General features: G+C 37.7%; 1 protein-coding gene across 1 annotated transcript; it reads left to right on the forward strand.

Annotated features, from left to right (window-relative positions):
• The first annotated feature begins 449 nt into the window (after nucleotides 1-449).
• On the forward strand, nucleotides 450-16194 carry LOC120413804 (nuclear receptor subfamily 2 group E member 1). Its single transcript, XM_039574761.1, has 5 exons — nucleotides 450-786; nucleotides 936-1157; nucleotides 14882-15065; nucleotides 15170-15273; nucleotides 15535-16194. The coding sequence occupies exons 1-5, from the start codon at nucleotides 654-656 to the stop codon at nucleotides 15930-15932; spliced, it is 1041 nt and encodes a 346-aa protein (XP_039430695.1). The 5' UTR covers nucleotides 450-653; the 3' UTR covers nucleotides 15933-16194.
• Nucleotides 16195-17116: the final 922 nt, after the last annotated feature.

The following is a 17116-nucleotide window of genomic DNA, read 5'->3' on the forward strand; positions in this document are numbered from 1 at the left end:
GAGGTGGGGGGGGTGGAAGGTTCACGCAACCCCAAACCAGGTTGAGAGCCCATTCACGAAACCTGAACGACGATGACCGTCATCACTCGCCGCGTCACTCCAGACCCACAAATGGCACAACACAATCGGATATGTGTGTAGTCACGTGTCTGTCTGTGTGTTTCTTGTTAAGTAAAGTCCGGATCCGCTTTCCGGAACGAGTTGTCGTCAATTATGTTCAACATGCTTGTGCATATCCTTTCTTCAGGCCACTTCAGAGCTGTTGCTGTCTTGGTCAAATGACTCGGTCATTTTGCTTTGTATTTGCTCACCTAACCTAACCTCACTCCTTCGTGATGGCCGCCGCCGTGTCCAACACGTGTCCGGGCACTGCCAAGTATGTCGAACATGCAAAGTTTTTCCAGATTTTCTCGTTCCGATAGGGTGGAAGACGACCGACCGACAAGCATCGAATGGGAATAAATAAGTCATGACCGCGGATCAGAAGCAGGCTGGTGTCACCTGAAGTTGCCAGATTGACAGTTCGAGAGTAGCCATCACTTGAGTATCCGTGACGAAAATCCGCGGTATAAAGGGTGCTTCCTGGGCACAGATCCGCGCTAGTTTTGATTGTGTCGTGTCCGGTGAAAGATACCTGCCCCCCACCGGGTCAAATGGCCGCGACCATGTTGTGTCGAGTTTGTGGTGACCGCAGTTCCGGCAAGCACTACGGATCGGTTTGCTGCGACGGATGTTCTTGTTTCTTCAAGCGGAGCATCCGAAAGAGAGCACTGTACACGTGCATCTGTGAGTTGTGATGTTTTGACTCTTTTAGTTTGAGAACCGTTGTCAAACTAACAGGGTTAAACTGTGCATAGTCGAACCCCTGGTGGTAGAACACCTTTCAATCGTTTAACCCAACAAATCTAACTTTGAAATCCGTCCAACCGGATTAGCCGGCCAGGGTGGCTGCTCGGTGGACAAGGCCCGCCGGAACTGGTGCCCGTACTGTCGGCTGCAAAAGTGCTTCCTGGTGGGGATGAATGCGGCCGCGGTGCAGGATGAACGGGGCCCGCGCAAGAACCGGAACCAACGGTTACAAAACGCCGGAGGAGGAAGGATGTTTTTGCGAAAGCCGATAGGGGTTAAGCTAGTGGCGACGGGAGTGAGAGCGAAAGGTGAGGATTATAAAATCATGTAGCAACTTTTCTTTTTGTAAAAATAACTGTTATGGACAAAAATATTTTAACTTTGTTGTTTATTCTTATCTTATTCCTTCTTTACCGACAAACATTTTATTCTCGTTTTCTTGAGACACCTTATGATTTCAAAATATATATTTTTAGTTCAACTAATATTGTAGAATATAGTTTTTAAGTTAATGCCACCATTCCTATTTCAAAATTATTCCTACAATTGCTTTCAGCGCCGTACCTAGGGGTTGGCTCAGTTGGCGACCGCCAAGGGCACTAGCCTTTGGGGGGCGCCGAAATCGATGATTGTTCAAAATGTTCATGTCAGTTATAACATCCTCATTAGGAATTTGAAACAGAAAGGGCGCCAAATTATAAAGTATAACAACAAATAACTAGATAATTTAATTTAAAATAAAAAAAAAATATTTAGGGGCGCCAACATCAATTTTTTGAATATTTTTACCAAAGTGTTTTTGAAAATTCATACTTAATGCTAAATTTATGTTTTTTATCAAAGAATGGGCGCTCAAGTAGCAGAAAGTTCAAGGAGTTCTAGAAGAGCTGCTCAAAATAATTACAGAATCAAAGTTTCGACCGTTTTATAATAAATTCTAAATCATACCTTCCAGACTAAAAATTTGTCCAACTATATGTTATATATGTAATTTGCCTACGCTTTTCAAAATACTAGAGTTTTGAAATAGGAAAACTGTTGTTAATTTTCACCAATAAGAAAAGAAAAAAATGTTTTTCAGAGCACACAAGGTGTTCTGAACATCACTATTTTAGTTTTAGCTTAACTGGTGTTGTTAACTTTTTAAGTCTAAAAAGCTTTGGTAATGAGAAACTATTCAAACTTTTTTTCAGTTAAAAACAAAAAAAATCTCAAGGTTTGAAAAAATTCATATTGCTTTGTGCAAAAAATAATTAACTATAGAATATAAATTTAGTTTTAAGAATTGAAAACAAATAAAAAAAATACCGAAGAAAAAAATCAATTAAAAATATTAAATTTTGAAAAATATTCTCAAGCACTAAAAATTAATTAAAATTTCTAATCTTCATATTTTTTACCAAATATAATGCTCTTACCATTATCATTAAAATAAGTTTTATCATGAATTGCGCTGAATTTTCAATGATCTTTAATTGATTTGATTATTATTTTATGAATCCGTAAAAGTTCTTTGCTTATACTATCAAATTAATACTTGATCAGATCAAATTATGCAGGCTTAGAAAATATCAAATTTGCCAACAAGTTATGGCAAAATTTATCATGGTTGAGCATTCAATTCTGTGCATTTATCTGAAAAATAAATTTTAAAAACAAAACCCTGCTATCATTATAGATTTTATGAAATCTGGGAAAACATTCTGCTAACTTAATTCCTACAATAAATTTTCAGTTTAAAAACAAAAAAAAACAGTGTTTTTAAATTTAACCATATTAAAGTCTCCAATAGAAATTTTAAAATCAAAATTCATTGAAGCAATCATTGAAAATGAACATCAATTTATCAAAATGCTTGTTAATTTGGGAGGGGCGCCAAATTGATGCTTCGCCAAGGGCGGGGCGGGGTCCACGGTACGGCTCTGATTGCTTTCAACAAAACATTTACCAAAAAAATAAATGATAACATAATTGCAATTACTATCCAACACATATTTTCCAGTTCTGTTTTTTTTTTTTCTTGCGGTTATTTAAAATATTATTTATAATTGTATTATTATGACGTTCATAATTTTTTTATAAACAAGAGGAATTACCTTGTTTTTTATTTAAAATAAAATTATTGATAGAATGTCTTTACTGATTTTATAACTTTGCAGTCCGCTTCATTTTCTTTATTTTTATTTTTAACCTTCGGGAGGTCGCGCTAGTGTACTTTGTACACAACTTTTGAAAATTTTTGAAAAAATATGTCTTTTCATTATTCAAAATGCGTGAAACCCAGGTGTATGCTCAAGTTACACATTTTTCTATAAGAAAACATATGAAAAGTCAAATTTCTGGAGTAAAACCTATTTTTAATGATTTTTTGGAAAAAAAAAAATTTGGGTGTGTGTACAAAGTACACCGGCGCGACTGCTCGTGTGAGCTGCTTTTGTGCAAATATAAAATATTTGCAGTTATTTGAAAATAATTCCAAAACTAATGCTATAAGAAGCAAACAATGTCCAACAAAATTGTAGGAGAGGTCTTATAGAATACCATGAATAACCTGGCCAATCTATGGAAAGTCCCGGTGGCCCCCGGGGATGTTCCGGAGGAGGGACAATTCCGGAATTGTGGTCCACCGGACATGATGGGTATCAAACTTCAAGTTTTTCAAAGATAAACAAGACTGTTGACATTTTGAGGACCATGAGTGACCTGACCATCCTCCAGATTGTCCCGGCTACCCCCGGGGATGTTCCGGAGGAGGGACAATTCCGGAATTGTGGTCCTCAGGGCATGATGGGTATCAAACTTCAAGTTTTTCAAAGATAAACAAGACTATTTACATTTTGAGGTCCATGAGTGACCTGACCACCCTCCAGATTGTCCCGGCGGCCCCCGGAGATGTTCCGGAGGAGGGAAAATCCCGGAATTGTGGACCTCCGGGCATGATGGGTTTTAAACTTCAAAATATTCAAAGATAAACAAGACTATTTACATTTTGAGGTCCATGAGTGACCTGACCACCCTCCAGATTGTCCCGGCGGCCCCCGGAAATGTTCCGGAGGAGGGACAATTCCGGAATTGTGGTCCACCGGACATGATGGGTATCAAACTTCAAGATTTTCAAAGATAAATAAGACTATTGACATTTTGAGGACCATGAGTGACCTGACCATCCTCCAGATTGTCCGGTGACCCCCGGGGATGTTCCGGAGGAGGGACAATTGTGGTCCTCCGGGCATGATGGGTATCAAACTTCAAGTTTTTCAAAGATAAACAAGACAATTGACATTTTGAGGACCATGAGTGACCTGACCACCCTCCAAATTGTCCTCGTGACTCCCGGGGATGTTCCGGAGGAGGCACAATTCCGGAATTGTGTCCACAATTTGGTTGAACGAAAACTGTGCCACCTGCTGCCAAAATCCTGAAGCGATGTTTTTCCCCATACATTTTCGCGATTTTCCCCATACAAACTTCAACAATAAAAAGCGACCCCTAAATGTTAACCGATTTGGCTCAAAATTGGCACAGTTACTTAATACTGAAGAATCGATCCAGGGGGTAACTCTTAAGATTTTACATATTTTTTATTTTTTTCTTGTCACCCTTCTGCCCAACCATATCTCGAACAACGCAAAATTATACGGTCAGCAGATGGGGGGGGGGGAAGGTGGGGGTTAGAAAATTGAGGCTACGGTTTCAACATTTCAATGAAAAAACTGTTTTGAAATGCATTATACACCTGTTCAATGGTTTTGCAATCATAAGTTTCCAATATTTCTTAGTATTGACGAACATTTTATTTAACAAGCCCAAATAAGCTAAATATGATAATCAGTGCAGAAAAGGCGTTTCAGATTGTTTTGAGTAGATTTGACTTCTATTTCCATTGAGATTTTCCAGTTTCATGAAAAAAAATTGTCCCCTGATTATTCGAACCATTTTTGAAGGTAAAAGAGGCGGGGCGACATAATCTTTGAAAAATATTTGCAACGGCCTAACTTGTTGAAAGCAAATTAACTCACTTCGTTTCGGACAACAGAACTCAACGCGTCGGCGTTATTTATTTGAGAAATACTCAAGAATAGATTTCCAGATGTTCCAGAATTATTTTTGATCAAACAATATAAACACCTAAACTCCCAAGCTCGACAAAAAAGGGGAAATTTGTATTGAAATTCCCCCTTTTTCTCGAGCTTAGGAGTTTAGGTGTTAATGTCAAAGTTCACCATTTTCAACATCAAGTACACTCATGATGTCCAAAATCAGTTTTTGACCGACCTGGCCACTTTGGAACCGGGTTCAGTAACCCCGGTGAAACCAGGAATGTGGCCAACCACGCAGATATTCCAGAATTATTTTTGATTAGGCGATATTTATGTTAAAGTTCACAATTTTCAACATAAAGTACATTTATGATATCCGAAATCATTTTTGAGTTGACCTAGCCATTTTGGAACCGGTTCTTGGTACTCTGATATTTCAGATTACACCGGAGTACCTGGAATCAGTCTCAAAGTGGCCAGATTAGTCCAAAAATGATTTTGGACATCATGAATGATCTTTATGTTGAAAATGGTATTAGTAAATTCATAACTGTAGCAACATCTAAACACGACACATAAGCATTTGGACAGCTTGATCTATTTTGCAATTTCTGAAACAAAAGGTAACAACTTATGAAACCCCGAGGTGCTGAAAGGCCAAATATTGCTTTACACTTCGAGTTTTGTGAAAACGTAACGTAATGCTTGAGAATAAGCAAACTTCAATAATTACCAGCACTTTTCTTCTAAGGGTCCGAATAATATACAAGAACAGTGTTTTATAATCAATAGTTTCACAAAAATATAATATTGATGAGACATATTTTTGACTAAATTTTTGACTAAGTTATACTAATATTGAAAATATTTCTAATGGAGCCCAAACATGTAAAAGATAATTATCAAAGCAGGAAAATGCACTTTGAATTAGTGCTTCCATCCCGGGAATTCCCGGGATTTTCCCTAAACCGGGAATTCATGAATCCCAGGATTTTTGTATTTTGTCCCGAAATTGGAAAAAAAAATCTAATTTTGGTCTGGAAATTCAGATTTTGTTGTGGAAATATATGAACAACGATAAAAAAAAATTAAAAAAAAATTAAAAATTGCCGAGCTTCCGTGGCCGTGAGGTTACGGGTTTCGCCTTGTAAGCGGAAGGTGATGGGTTCGATTCCTGTCTGGCTCGGCAAAGTCAGATCCCTTCAAAGAGTAATTCTACTCACTGGGAATACTGACCGGTAGGGGATGGGTTTCGACTAGCGGCGTGCTGGGTTTCCAATCCAGAGGTCGTGAGTTCGATTCTCGTACCGGGATGATGAAGTTTTTAAAAAAAAAAACATATATCCAGAGTTTTTATCAGCATTGATTTGACTTATAAAGCAAAATTGTTGAAAAGACTACGTATATTCATGACTTTAAATTAAAAAAATAATATAATTTTAAATTATTTTTCATGAAACATTTTTGGCAAATAAAGGCGAATGTATCGAATTAAGACAGCTGTTTTTGTCATTTTTTGCATAACGTTTTGATTTGTTTATTGATTTCAGTTAAAACAAAAACAGAATAGAAAAATTAGTACACCGCTCTCCAAATTGATTGGTCTAAAATCTCCTGTACCTACTGCGACGTAGTCCCGATTTTCTCTAGTTGGCGGTAGCGACTTAAGATATTTTGTAAAATATTTTTTTATGTAAAACATGAATGTGTAAACTTATCTAAAATTTAATTGGCTGGTTTAAATTTTTTTATTGCATTTTTATTTGTTATTTTAGGCATTTAAAAAGATTTTTTAGGCTTTTCTAGTCATGTCATACCAAAAAAAAATATTTTCAAGGGACTTATTTAATTTGAATCACATTGGATTAGAAATTAGATTAGAAACTGAAGCACAACAAAGAACAAAACAAATCTTTCAAGCAATCTAAAAACTGCTATTTTTGTTTAGATTGAAGTGTAGATTATTACCAATGAATAGTATTGTGCTAATTCTATGATTTTAAGCTTGAAAACATGACAAATATTTGAAATCATAAATTTAATAATTCACAAATAAAACCGAATTGAATTGAATTGAAAATAAATTTAATAACTGTTTTAAAAATTTCCCTGGATCCCAGAAATTCCCAGGATTTCAAAAATATTTTTCCCGTTTCCCGGAAAATGCAAAACCCGGGAAAATTGGACGCCCTACTTTGAATTGATTTTAGTTGGCGGCACTTCTATTTCATTGAAGATTTTTCAATCAATTGATGGCGATTGCTACGAAGATTTTTTTATATGGAAAATAGTTCAAAAGAGAGGGAGGGATGGGGGGGGGGAGTGTCTCTGGAACAATCCGGTGGTTGGTCAATTTACCAATGGATTCTAAATATTAATGTTTTTGTTTATCTTTGAAAATCTCGAAGTTTAAAACCCATCATGCCCGGAGGACCAGAATTCCGGATTTTCCCTCCTACGGAACTTCCCCGGGGTCACCGGGACAATCTGAAGGGTGGTCAGGTCACTCATGGTCCTCAAAATGTCAATAGTCTTTTTAATCTTTGAAAATCTTAAAGTTTAAAACCCATCATGCCCGGAGGACCACAATTCCGGAATTGTCCCTTCTCCGGAACATCCCCGGGGTCCGCCGGGACAATCTGGAGGGTGGTCAGGTCACTCATGGTCCTCAAAATATCAATAGTCTTTTTAATCTTTGAAAATCTTAAAGTTTAAAACCCATCATGCCCGGAGGACCATAATTTCGGAATTGTCCCTTCTCCGGAACATCTCCGGAGGTCGCCGGGACAATCTGGAGGATGGTCAGGTCACTCATGGTCCTCAAAATGTCAATAGTCTTGTTTATCTTTGAAAAACTTGAAGTTTGATACCCATCATGCCCGGAGGACCACTATTCCAGAATTGTCCCTCCTCCGGAACATCCCCGGGGGTCACCGGGACAATCTGGAGGATGGTCAGGTCACTCATGGTCCTCAAAATGTCAATAGTTTTGTTTATCTTTGAAAATCTTGAAGTTTGATACCCATCATGTCCGGTGAACCACAATTCCGGAATTGTCCCTCCTCCGGAACATCTCCGGGGGCCGCCGGGACAATCTGGAGGGTGGTCAGGTCACTCATGGACCTCAAAATGTAAATAGTCTTGTTTATCTTTGAATATCTTGAAATTTAAAACCCATCATGCCCGGAGGACCACAATTCCGGAATTGTCCCTCCTCCGGAACATCCCCGGGGGTCACCGGGACAATCTGGAGGGTGGTAAGGTCACTCATGGTCCTCAAAATGTCAATAGTCTTTTTAATCTTTGAAAATCTTAAAGTTTAAAACCCATCATGCCCGGAGGACCACAATTCCGGAATTGTCCCTTCTCCGGAACATCCCCGGGGTCCGCCGGGACAATCTGGAGGGTGGTCAGGTCACTCATGGTCCTCAAAATATCAATAGTCTTTTTAATCTTTGAAAATCTTAAAGTTTAAAACCCATCATGCCCGGAGGACCATAATTTCGGAATTGTCCCTTCTCCGGAACATCTCCGGAGGTCGCCGGGACAATCTGGAGGATGGTCAGGTCACTCATGGTCCTCAAAATGTCAATAGTCTTGTTTATCTTTGAAAAACTTGAAGTTTGATACCCATCATGCCCGGAGGACCACTATTCCAGAATTGTCCCTCCTCCGGAACATCCCCGGGGGTCACCGGGACAATCTGGAGGATGGTCAGGTCACTCATGGTCCTCAAAATGTCAATAGTTTTGTTTATCTTTGAAAATCTTGAAGTTTGATACCCATCATGTCCGGTGAACCACAATTCCGGAATTGTCCCTCCTCCGGAACATCTCCGGGGGCCGCCGGGACAATCTGGAGGGTGGTCAGGTCACTCATGGACCTCAAAATGTAAATAGTCTTGTTTATCTTTGAATATCTTGAAATTTAAAACCCATCATGCCCGGAGGACCAGAATTCCGGATTTTCCCTCCTACGGAACTTCCCCGGGGTCACCGGGACAATCTGAAGGGTGGTCAGGTCACTCATGGTCCTCAAAATGTCAATAGTCTTTTTAATCTTTGAAAATCTTAAAGTTTAAAACCCATCATGCCCGGAGGACCACAATTCCGGAATTGTCCCTTCTCCGGAACATCCCCGGGGTCCGCCGGGACAATCTGGAGGGTGGTCAGGTCACTCATGGTCCTCAAAATATCAATAGTCTTTTTAATCTTTGAAAATCTTAAAGTTTAAAACCCATCATGCCCGGAGGACCATAATTTCGGAATTGTCCCTTCTCCGGAACATCTCCGGAGGTCGCCGGGACAATCTGGAGGATGGTCAGGTCACTCATGGTCCTCAAAATGTCAATAGTCTTGTTTATCTTTGAAAAACTTGAAGTTTGATACCCATCATGCCCGGAGGACCACTATTCCAGAATTGTCCCTCCTCCGGAACATCCCCGGGGGTCACCGGGACAATCTGGAGGATGGTCAGGTCACTCATGGTCCTCAAAATGTCAATAGTTTTGTTTATCTTTGAAAATCTTGAAGTTTGATACCCATCATGTCCGGTGAACCACAATTCCGGAATTGTCCCTCCTCCGGAACATCTCCGGGGGCCGCCGGGACAATCTGGAGGGTGGTCAGGTCACTCATGGACCTCAAAATGTAAATAGTCTTGTTTATCTTTGAATATCTTGAAATTTAAAACCCATCATGCCCGGAGGACCACAATTCCGGAATTGTCCCTCCTCCGGAACATCCCCGGGGGTCACCGGGACAATCTGGAGGGTGGTAAGGTCACTCATGGTCCTCAAAATGTCAATAGTCTTGTTTATCTTTGAAAAACTTGAAGTTTGATACCCATCATGCCCGGAGGACCACAATTCCGGAATAGTCCCTCCTCCGGAACATCCCCGGGGGCCACCGGGACAATCTGGAAGTTGGTCTGGTCACTTATGGCATTCTATGAGACCTACCCTACAACTTTGTAGAACATTGTTTGGTTCTAAGGACAGTAGTTTTCGAATTATTTTGAAATTTCTGAAATGTGTACAAAGTACACGACGCGACTGCTCGTGTATTTTTTTTGACGCGACTTCCGAAAGGTTAACTTTGCTTTCGAAGCCGATAACGTTTTATTCAGTGTTGTAGAAATCTGGATAGTAAAAAAGCTCTCGTAAAAATTAAAACCAGTCAAATTAAAAAACAGTCAAAGACAAACTTATGGGAAATTGGACGAGCTTTCCAGTAAAAATATTTACGAGACTAAAAAATCAAGTCTGTCATATAAAAATTGCTAAAACCACAAAAAAAACATGTTATTTTTTTCCGCATTTTTATTTTCAAAACCGCTGTATCTTCACAAGGAAGGACATAGGACAATGGTCAATATGGAGACTTTTATGTAAAATTGTCTGGAGAATCGATTCCCACTGTCGGGATTTTTTAAATTTTGACGTTTAGACCACTTTTCAAAAAAAACAGTTTTAGTAGTTGATTTTTGTATGAGACATACCATCCTGCATTTTTCGTGAGTCTTTTTGTTACATGTTAGGCTATTTCCTCAAAAATTTTGAACGAAAAAATCGTGACATCACCTTAAAAATTTATTTTTTAAACTAGGAAATTGAAAAATCTCATAGAATTGGCGTGTATTTTTTCTTCAATTTCCTTCAAGTTTGTCTTTGACCACTTTTTGATAAAATGCAACGGCTTCGAAAAATATTAAAATAACTTACGCTCTTCTCAAATCTAGTTATTTTCGAGTACAATTTGCTCCATGTACACTAAAATGGCTTATATAGGCATAGGATAACATACCTACAAAATTTCATTGAAATTGGAGAGGGTCGAGCATGAGCATGAGATACCACCCATGGTTGCCACTCAGAACCGCTGCTGAACAGAACCGTAATATCCTTTCAGCACTACTGATCATAGGCTTCGACTATCAAGTGGTGTTTCCCTTGTAATTTCATTGAAATTGGAGGGGGTCGGGTTCAAAAGTACCAAAAAATTCCTGATTTGAGCTGGAATTGCTTAATATGAAAAGTGACAAAAAATGCACGGAGTTTTTTTTTCTGTTTTTATTGAATATCTTAAGATTGAAATCAACGATACCAGATTATTTTATGCCAGATCTGTATTTTCTTAAAAATAATGCTGTATTTTATCATGTCGGATTCGGAGCCATGGAAGAAACATACAGATTTTTGTGATTTTTGGGATCGAAAAATCTGTCCAATACAGATGTATCTGTATATCTGGCATGGCTGATTGAAATCGAATTTTGGTGATCTGTGAAAATCAAAAGGTGAGGCATTGTGAGCGGCGTTCTGAACTCAATTTGACCCAAAATCGACGTACGACAAGTTAGCACGACAGCGACTAATGGTTTTCGTTATATTCAGGTTGGTAGCCTTACTAGCGTGTTTCACGGATATATGAAAAAGACAAAAGTGTTCAATTTCGAACGCATCAACCGTAATTTTAAAGCACTATAATCCCAGAAGCTAGCCTGAAAATATGGGCTTATTTGATTGAGGTTTAGTCGCTCCAGCTTTGTTTTGAAGTTTGAATGGAATTTCAATCAATTTAATTGATTTATTTTTAACTTTTAAACTCTTTTTCTAGAAAGTTTTGATCCGGGGAACAATTTTCAACAACAACAACAACGGGGAATAAATCGAGTTTTTGCAATAAAAAATTGTAATACAAAAATCAAGGAAAAAATTTGCCGGAGATTGATCAGAAATTTTTTCCTCAATATACGAATTTTCTGAATATTTTCTTGGAACTTTTCTATGGACAGCCCCCTAATTTGAACTCAGAAACCAATAATGTTAAATGGCTTATTTAGACATGAGTAATTTTTTTATCCAAATAAAGAAATGCAAAAAAGTCGATTAACGATAACGTAATAATCGCTTATATTTACATTCCAGTAGAGCGTCCAATTTCCCGTCCCGGGAAAAAAATTCCTGGGAATTCCCGGGATTTCCCAAAAAAAATATTTCCCGTATTTCCCGAAATTCAAGCAGAAGTACCTATACATTTTCTTAAATTTTTGGAACTATTTTTTGAAAATTCTCTGAAAAAATAATAAATGAACAAACTCAACATGATTTTGTTCAATTAAATGTATTGTTTGGTTCATGTAAAATTAATCAGATTATCAGAAATTATGATATCAGAAACTGGGAATAGATCTTGCTCAATGAGTATTAAATTATTACAATTCGGTAAGCTTTTAACAGATTGATGTTATTTCATCAAAACAACATTAACTCCTTACCTCCAAATTAAAATTGAGATTTTTTATGTTTTTGTTTACCATGATCAAATGAAATGAAAATCGAATTTGTGCAAAAAGAATTATTTCAATTGGTTGAATACCTAGTACTAAAGAAATTACAATTTGAAGTAAAAGAATTATGGAGAACTAGTGCAACTACAGGTGTTAGAGGGTTAAATTTTAAAAAATAGAAGACTTTTTGTGGAATGATGTTAATTTATCGTATAATTAATATAAATTAAAATCATGTTGCATAATAATACATAAAAAACAATCATTGAAAAATTACTTTCTATTGTTTGTTCTCAAAAAATGCAAAAATATATTCAAAGCTAGCACAGCAAAAAATCCGATGGTAAAATCGCATGCAAAAGCATGCACATCACCTTCGTCAAAATAAACACTTAATATTACACACTGCATGTACAATTTTTGCAAACACAAATAAAAAATTGCAACCGACGGGATTCAAACCCAGGACCAACAGTAAGGACTGGCGCCTTAGCCCTTTCGGCCATCAGACCGATGAAAATCAGTAAGGATAAACGCATATATGAGCTTGACATTTCTGTAAAGTAGGTTTCCCATACTGATGGCCTACATATTTCAATGTGTAAAATCACATAAAATTGCATAAAATAATGCAATATCTATTTTACACCCAGGCCTTTTACACGCAGCTGGATTACTACTTTTTTAGCTGTGTGCTTCAAATATTTGAAAACATTGGGTTATTTGGAGTAAAACCAACTCTAAAAAGCTTTACCATTTGTTCAAGAGCTGAAACCAGTATTTGTCATGCACAGAAAAAAATTGTGTAAATTTGGAAGCTTTAATTTTGGAAGGTTGAATATTACCTCTTTTATGATATAATTTTACCTCAATTCAGACTGAAAAAGTGACATTACACCAGAAAAGTGGTAAAATTAAGCATTTCCAGAGGTAAAATTACACCTTTTTTCTGACATAAAAGATGTACCCCTTCCCAGATGTAATATTACCATGATTTTTTTTTCTGTGTGAAAAACATAATTTCTGCATGTTTTTTTTCTCATTTCAATAAACTGGTCACAGAGGCAAGTTTAAAATAAATTTGATGATTGAGGATTATGGATTCATTTTACTCACATTTTAAACACATTGATAAAAAAGATTTCTCATCAAAAAATACCAAAATACATTTTCTTGTAGTTGAATGATTTTTTACATGCATTCAAGCTGTTAATTGATCTTCACACTTATATAAACCATTAATGATCATATGCTATACAATTTTGTTGCATAATATTAATTAAAACCAAGATCATAACAATTTTCAATAAATTTAAAATTTCCCGGGAATTCCCGGGATTTCCAGGGAAATTGGCTGAAAATTTCCCGTTTCCCGGCAAATTTGTAACCCCGGGAAATTGGACGCTCTACATTCCAGACTCGAATTTCCATTATTGGGATTTATCAAATTACAAAAAAAAAAAAATATTTAAATTTTTTTTTTTTTTTGCTTTTAACATCAAATTATAGTTTTGCAACCCCATTTTAGTCAAATTTGAATAGATAATTGCCTATTAAATCACAAAATGCATTTTATCAATATTTCATCACCGCCATTTTGGAAGCCCTCTTGGATTTAAACATTCTAAATCACTTTAGCGTAGTTAAGGGAAGGGATCATACTTAAGCTCGACAATCAAAAATTAGACAACGGAAAAACATATTTATATATATTAATCACTTTTAGTACTGGCAACGTCAAGGGGATATTTTTTTTTTTGTTTTTGTCAAACTCGCGTGTTAATAAAATTGAATTAATTTAACAGATGCATAGAAATAACTAATTATTTATTCCATCAATGGATATTTTTTGAATTTGTAATCTTCAATAAAATATTTCGCTTCTATTCAAAATTTTATAAAAAACCGTTACCCGGGCAGACGTTAATAACAAAATTCATGCCATTTCAATAACAAATACTGTTAAAATAACAGAAAGTGTTATGGATTCTTCTTGAAAAATCAACTTTTGCATAAGAGTTTAATAACAATTTATGTTATCATAACAAAATTTGTTATTGGTTTGATATTAATTGAAAGCCAAAACAACTTTGGAATTGCATTTTTTGTTATGGAAGAATAACTCCAAATGTTATTGGGATGATCGGATTATTTGTTAAAATAACAAAAAATAATAACAAAGATTTGTTCGAAGAATAACTAAAAGTGTTATTACAATAACAACCCAATAACAATCCAATAACAAAAAAAACATAACGACGAATAACACATCTTGTTATAAATAACATAAAATGTTATTCCCCTACTATTTTCAAATATCATAAAATGTTATTCCAAGGTTATTTCCGTCTGCTCGGGTACAAACGTTCAAACAGGAAATTTATCACATCACAATTTTTTGCTGCTGAAAGTGGTCCGGATTTTTGGTAAATTTCAGCGTTTCTTTGAAACTTAAATTTTTTGCCTTATTTGGACCATTATTTTAGTTTCATTTGATCCAATGTCCACCCCGCGACTGACATTCAAGGCAGGTTCATCGAACTTCACAAATTTTAGGAAAATGTTGGTTAACTTTGTATGAACATTTCTACGTAAAAAGTTCTTTGGTATCATTCATTATTTTCTTGTTTAGAAATGACGACATTTTTTGACCCATTGTCACCCCCACTGACGGTATCCTCTTCTTGCCCACGCCATCATAGACAATCTCCCGTCGCAGATCCTGGCCCAGGTGCTGGTGGCTTGCATCCGGCAGGCCCGGGTCAACGAGAACTTTGCCCATTTTGGTCGCGAGCAGCAGAACCAAATTCTGCGCCACGTTTGGGCCGAGTGCTTCATCCTGCGGGTCGCCAACTGGTCCATCGACATCACGTCCATCGTCGAAAGGTAGGTCACCATCCATTTGCCTTCAAGGGAGGACGAAGTAGTTCATCGTGATAACCTTTCCCCTGTGGGAACCGTTTCTGATGTTCTGAGTTGTGCTTCCACAGATGTGCCGACGAGCAGCTGCGAGCCATCGTTCGGTGGACAAAAGCCCTTCAGGTGGACCTGATTGAAATTTCCCTGCTCGAAACGATGATCCTGTGCAGGAAAGGTGAGTGGCATTGGGGATGTATGTGCTGGTTCTACCTGGTGACGAATTGTATGCAAACCCAGTTTTGAAAATTTGAAACATTGAATTAAAATAAATTTTTATGAACTCTGCTTAATTAACTCGTCATCAATATACGATTACCCCCCTTAAGGTGAAATACCCTAACAGAGATACCCTGAAGAAGCACAACCAGCAATCAAGATCTCAACGCTTTCTCTAACATTTTCCCAAAATCCCTTCCCTTTTTTATCCCTCACCCAGAGTTCGCCCTGAGCGCCAAGGAAAGCCAACAACTGGAGAGCACCTCCGAAACGGCCCTGATTGCCCTGGGCCACTACAGCGTGCAACAGATGAGCTCAACCGCTGCTACTGGTGGGGGTGGTCCGGCAGGCTTCTTCTATCAACAGCAACCTCCAGCTCCTCCTCCTCTTCCTCCCTCGGCTGGACCCGGGGCGGACACCAGGGCCGAGGCCCAGGGGTCAATTGTCGAGTCGTCGTCGTTGTCGTCGTTTTTGCCGCTCTGCTGCTACCGGTTCGGTCGACTCCTGCTCGGGTTAAGAGGTTTATCGATGCACTGCTATCAGGCCTCGGTACGTGCCATGTTCCGAGAGGTCACCGGAGACACCGGCATCATGGAGCACTTTATCGCCAAGCTGTAGACCCCGGAGGAGTGAGGAGGATAAGGGTTTAGGATTTTCGAAAATGTGCATTTAACACGGACAATAAAGCTGAACTTGTCGGCAGGTACCAGAGGCTGTGGTATGCCGCAACACGTGCTCTTGGAAGGTTGGAATTTTATTTTGATTGGGCAGAGAGGGCGTGATGACATCCATTGAAAATGTTGGAAACAGATTCAGGGCATGATAACAGGCCACTGAAACCGGAAATGGATTTACTTTGTATATTTTTTTTCTCAAACTTTGTAAGGACCTTCCCCATTACCAAAAAAGCCAGTTTGTGTCATTGGTTTCTGTAAATCTTAAAAATAGTAAATGGTTTTTTTTCTTCTTATTTTAAAATTAACTTTTTCGCAAAAAAAAATCAATGTCCCAAAACCCGTATTATGTATTTTTAAATTTGTTTTTTGATGTTTTTAGGGACAAAAACAAGCAACTTTGAAATCATAAAAATGTACGAACCAATATTTTGCCACAAAGTAACGGTTTTTTTATTGAAGAAAAAATATAATTTTAACCCTACCAAATCATCTTGAACTACTTTTGTTGTACCGAAAACTTCACTTCTCTTTTTTATATTTTTCTTGTTTCATTTTCAGTATTTTAATTTGCATTAATCTTGTTTGGTTAATGTTAGTTTCTGATAGTATTTGACTACCTCCTAACATTACCTTTTGCCTATCTAGTTTTTCATGTTTTGCAGTCACTTTTTAAAATGTTTTTGCGTGTATTTCACATTTGCTTCTATAGATCGATACCATTATCATTTAAATTGTAAAAAAGCTTAGATGCATAGTCTGGTAAAAACGAAACTATTGGCACTACGCCCCCCGGGGCATGGCCTTCCTCTAACGTGGGATTTCTGCTCCAGCGCCTCTGACGAGGCAGGAGAAACCGGGACCGACGTTTTACTTCACCATCCGATAGAAGCTCAGTGGATAAGGCGGGAATCGAACCCGCGTCTCATAGCATCATCGGGATCGGCAGCCGAAGCCGCTACCCCTGCGCCACGAGACCCACGTCTGGTAACCTACAATAATTGCTACATACTTATTTTCATGTAATATATAAGAAGTGTAAGTAAGAAACACAGCCAAAGTTGACCCCAGCAAAAATGACATTTTTGAAACATTGGCAACGTCACATAAAACAAGTCAAACTTCCAA

Source organism: Culex pipiens, chromosome 3 (genome assembly GCF_016801865.2).
Source record: "Culex pipiens pallens isolate TS chromosome 3, TS_CPP_V2, whole genome shotgun sequence".
NCBI lineage: Eukaryota > Metazoa > Arthropoda > Insecta > Diptera > Culicidae > Culex > Culex pipiens.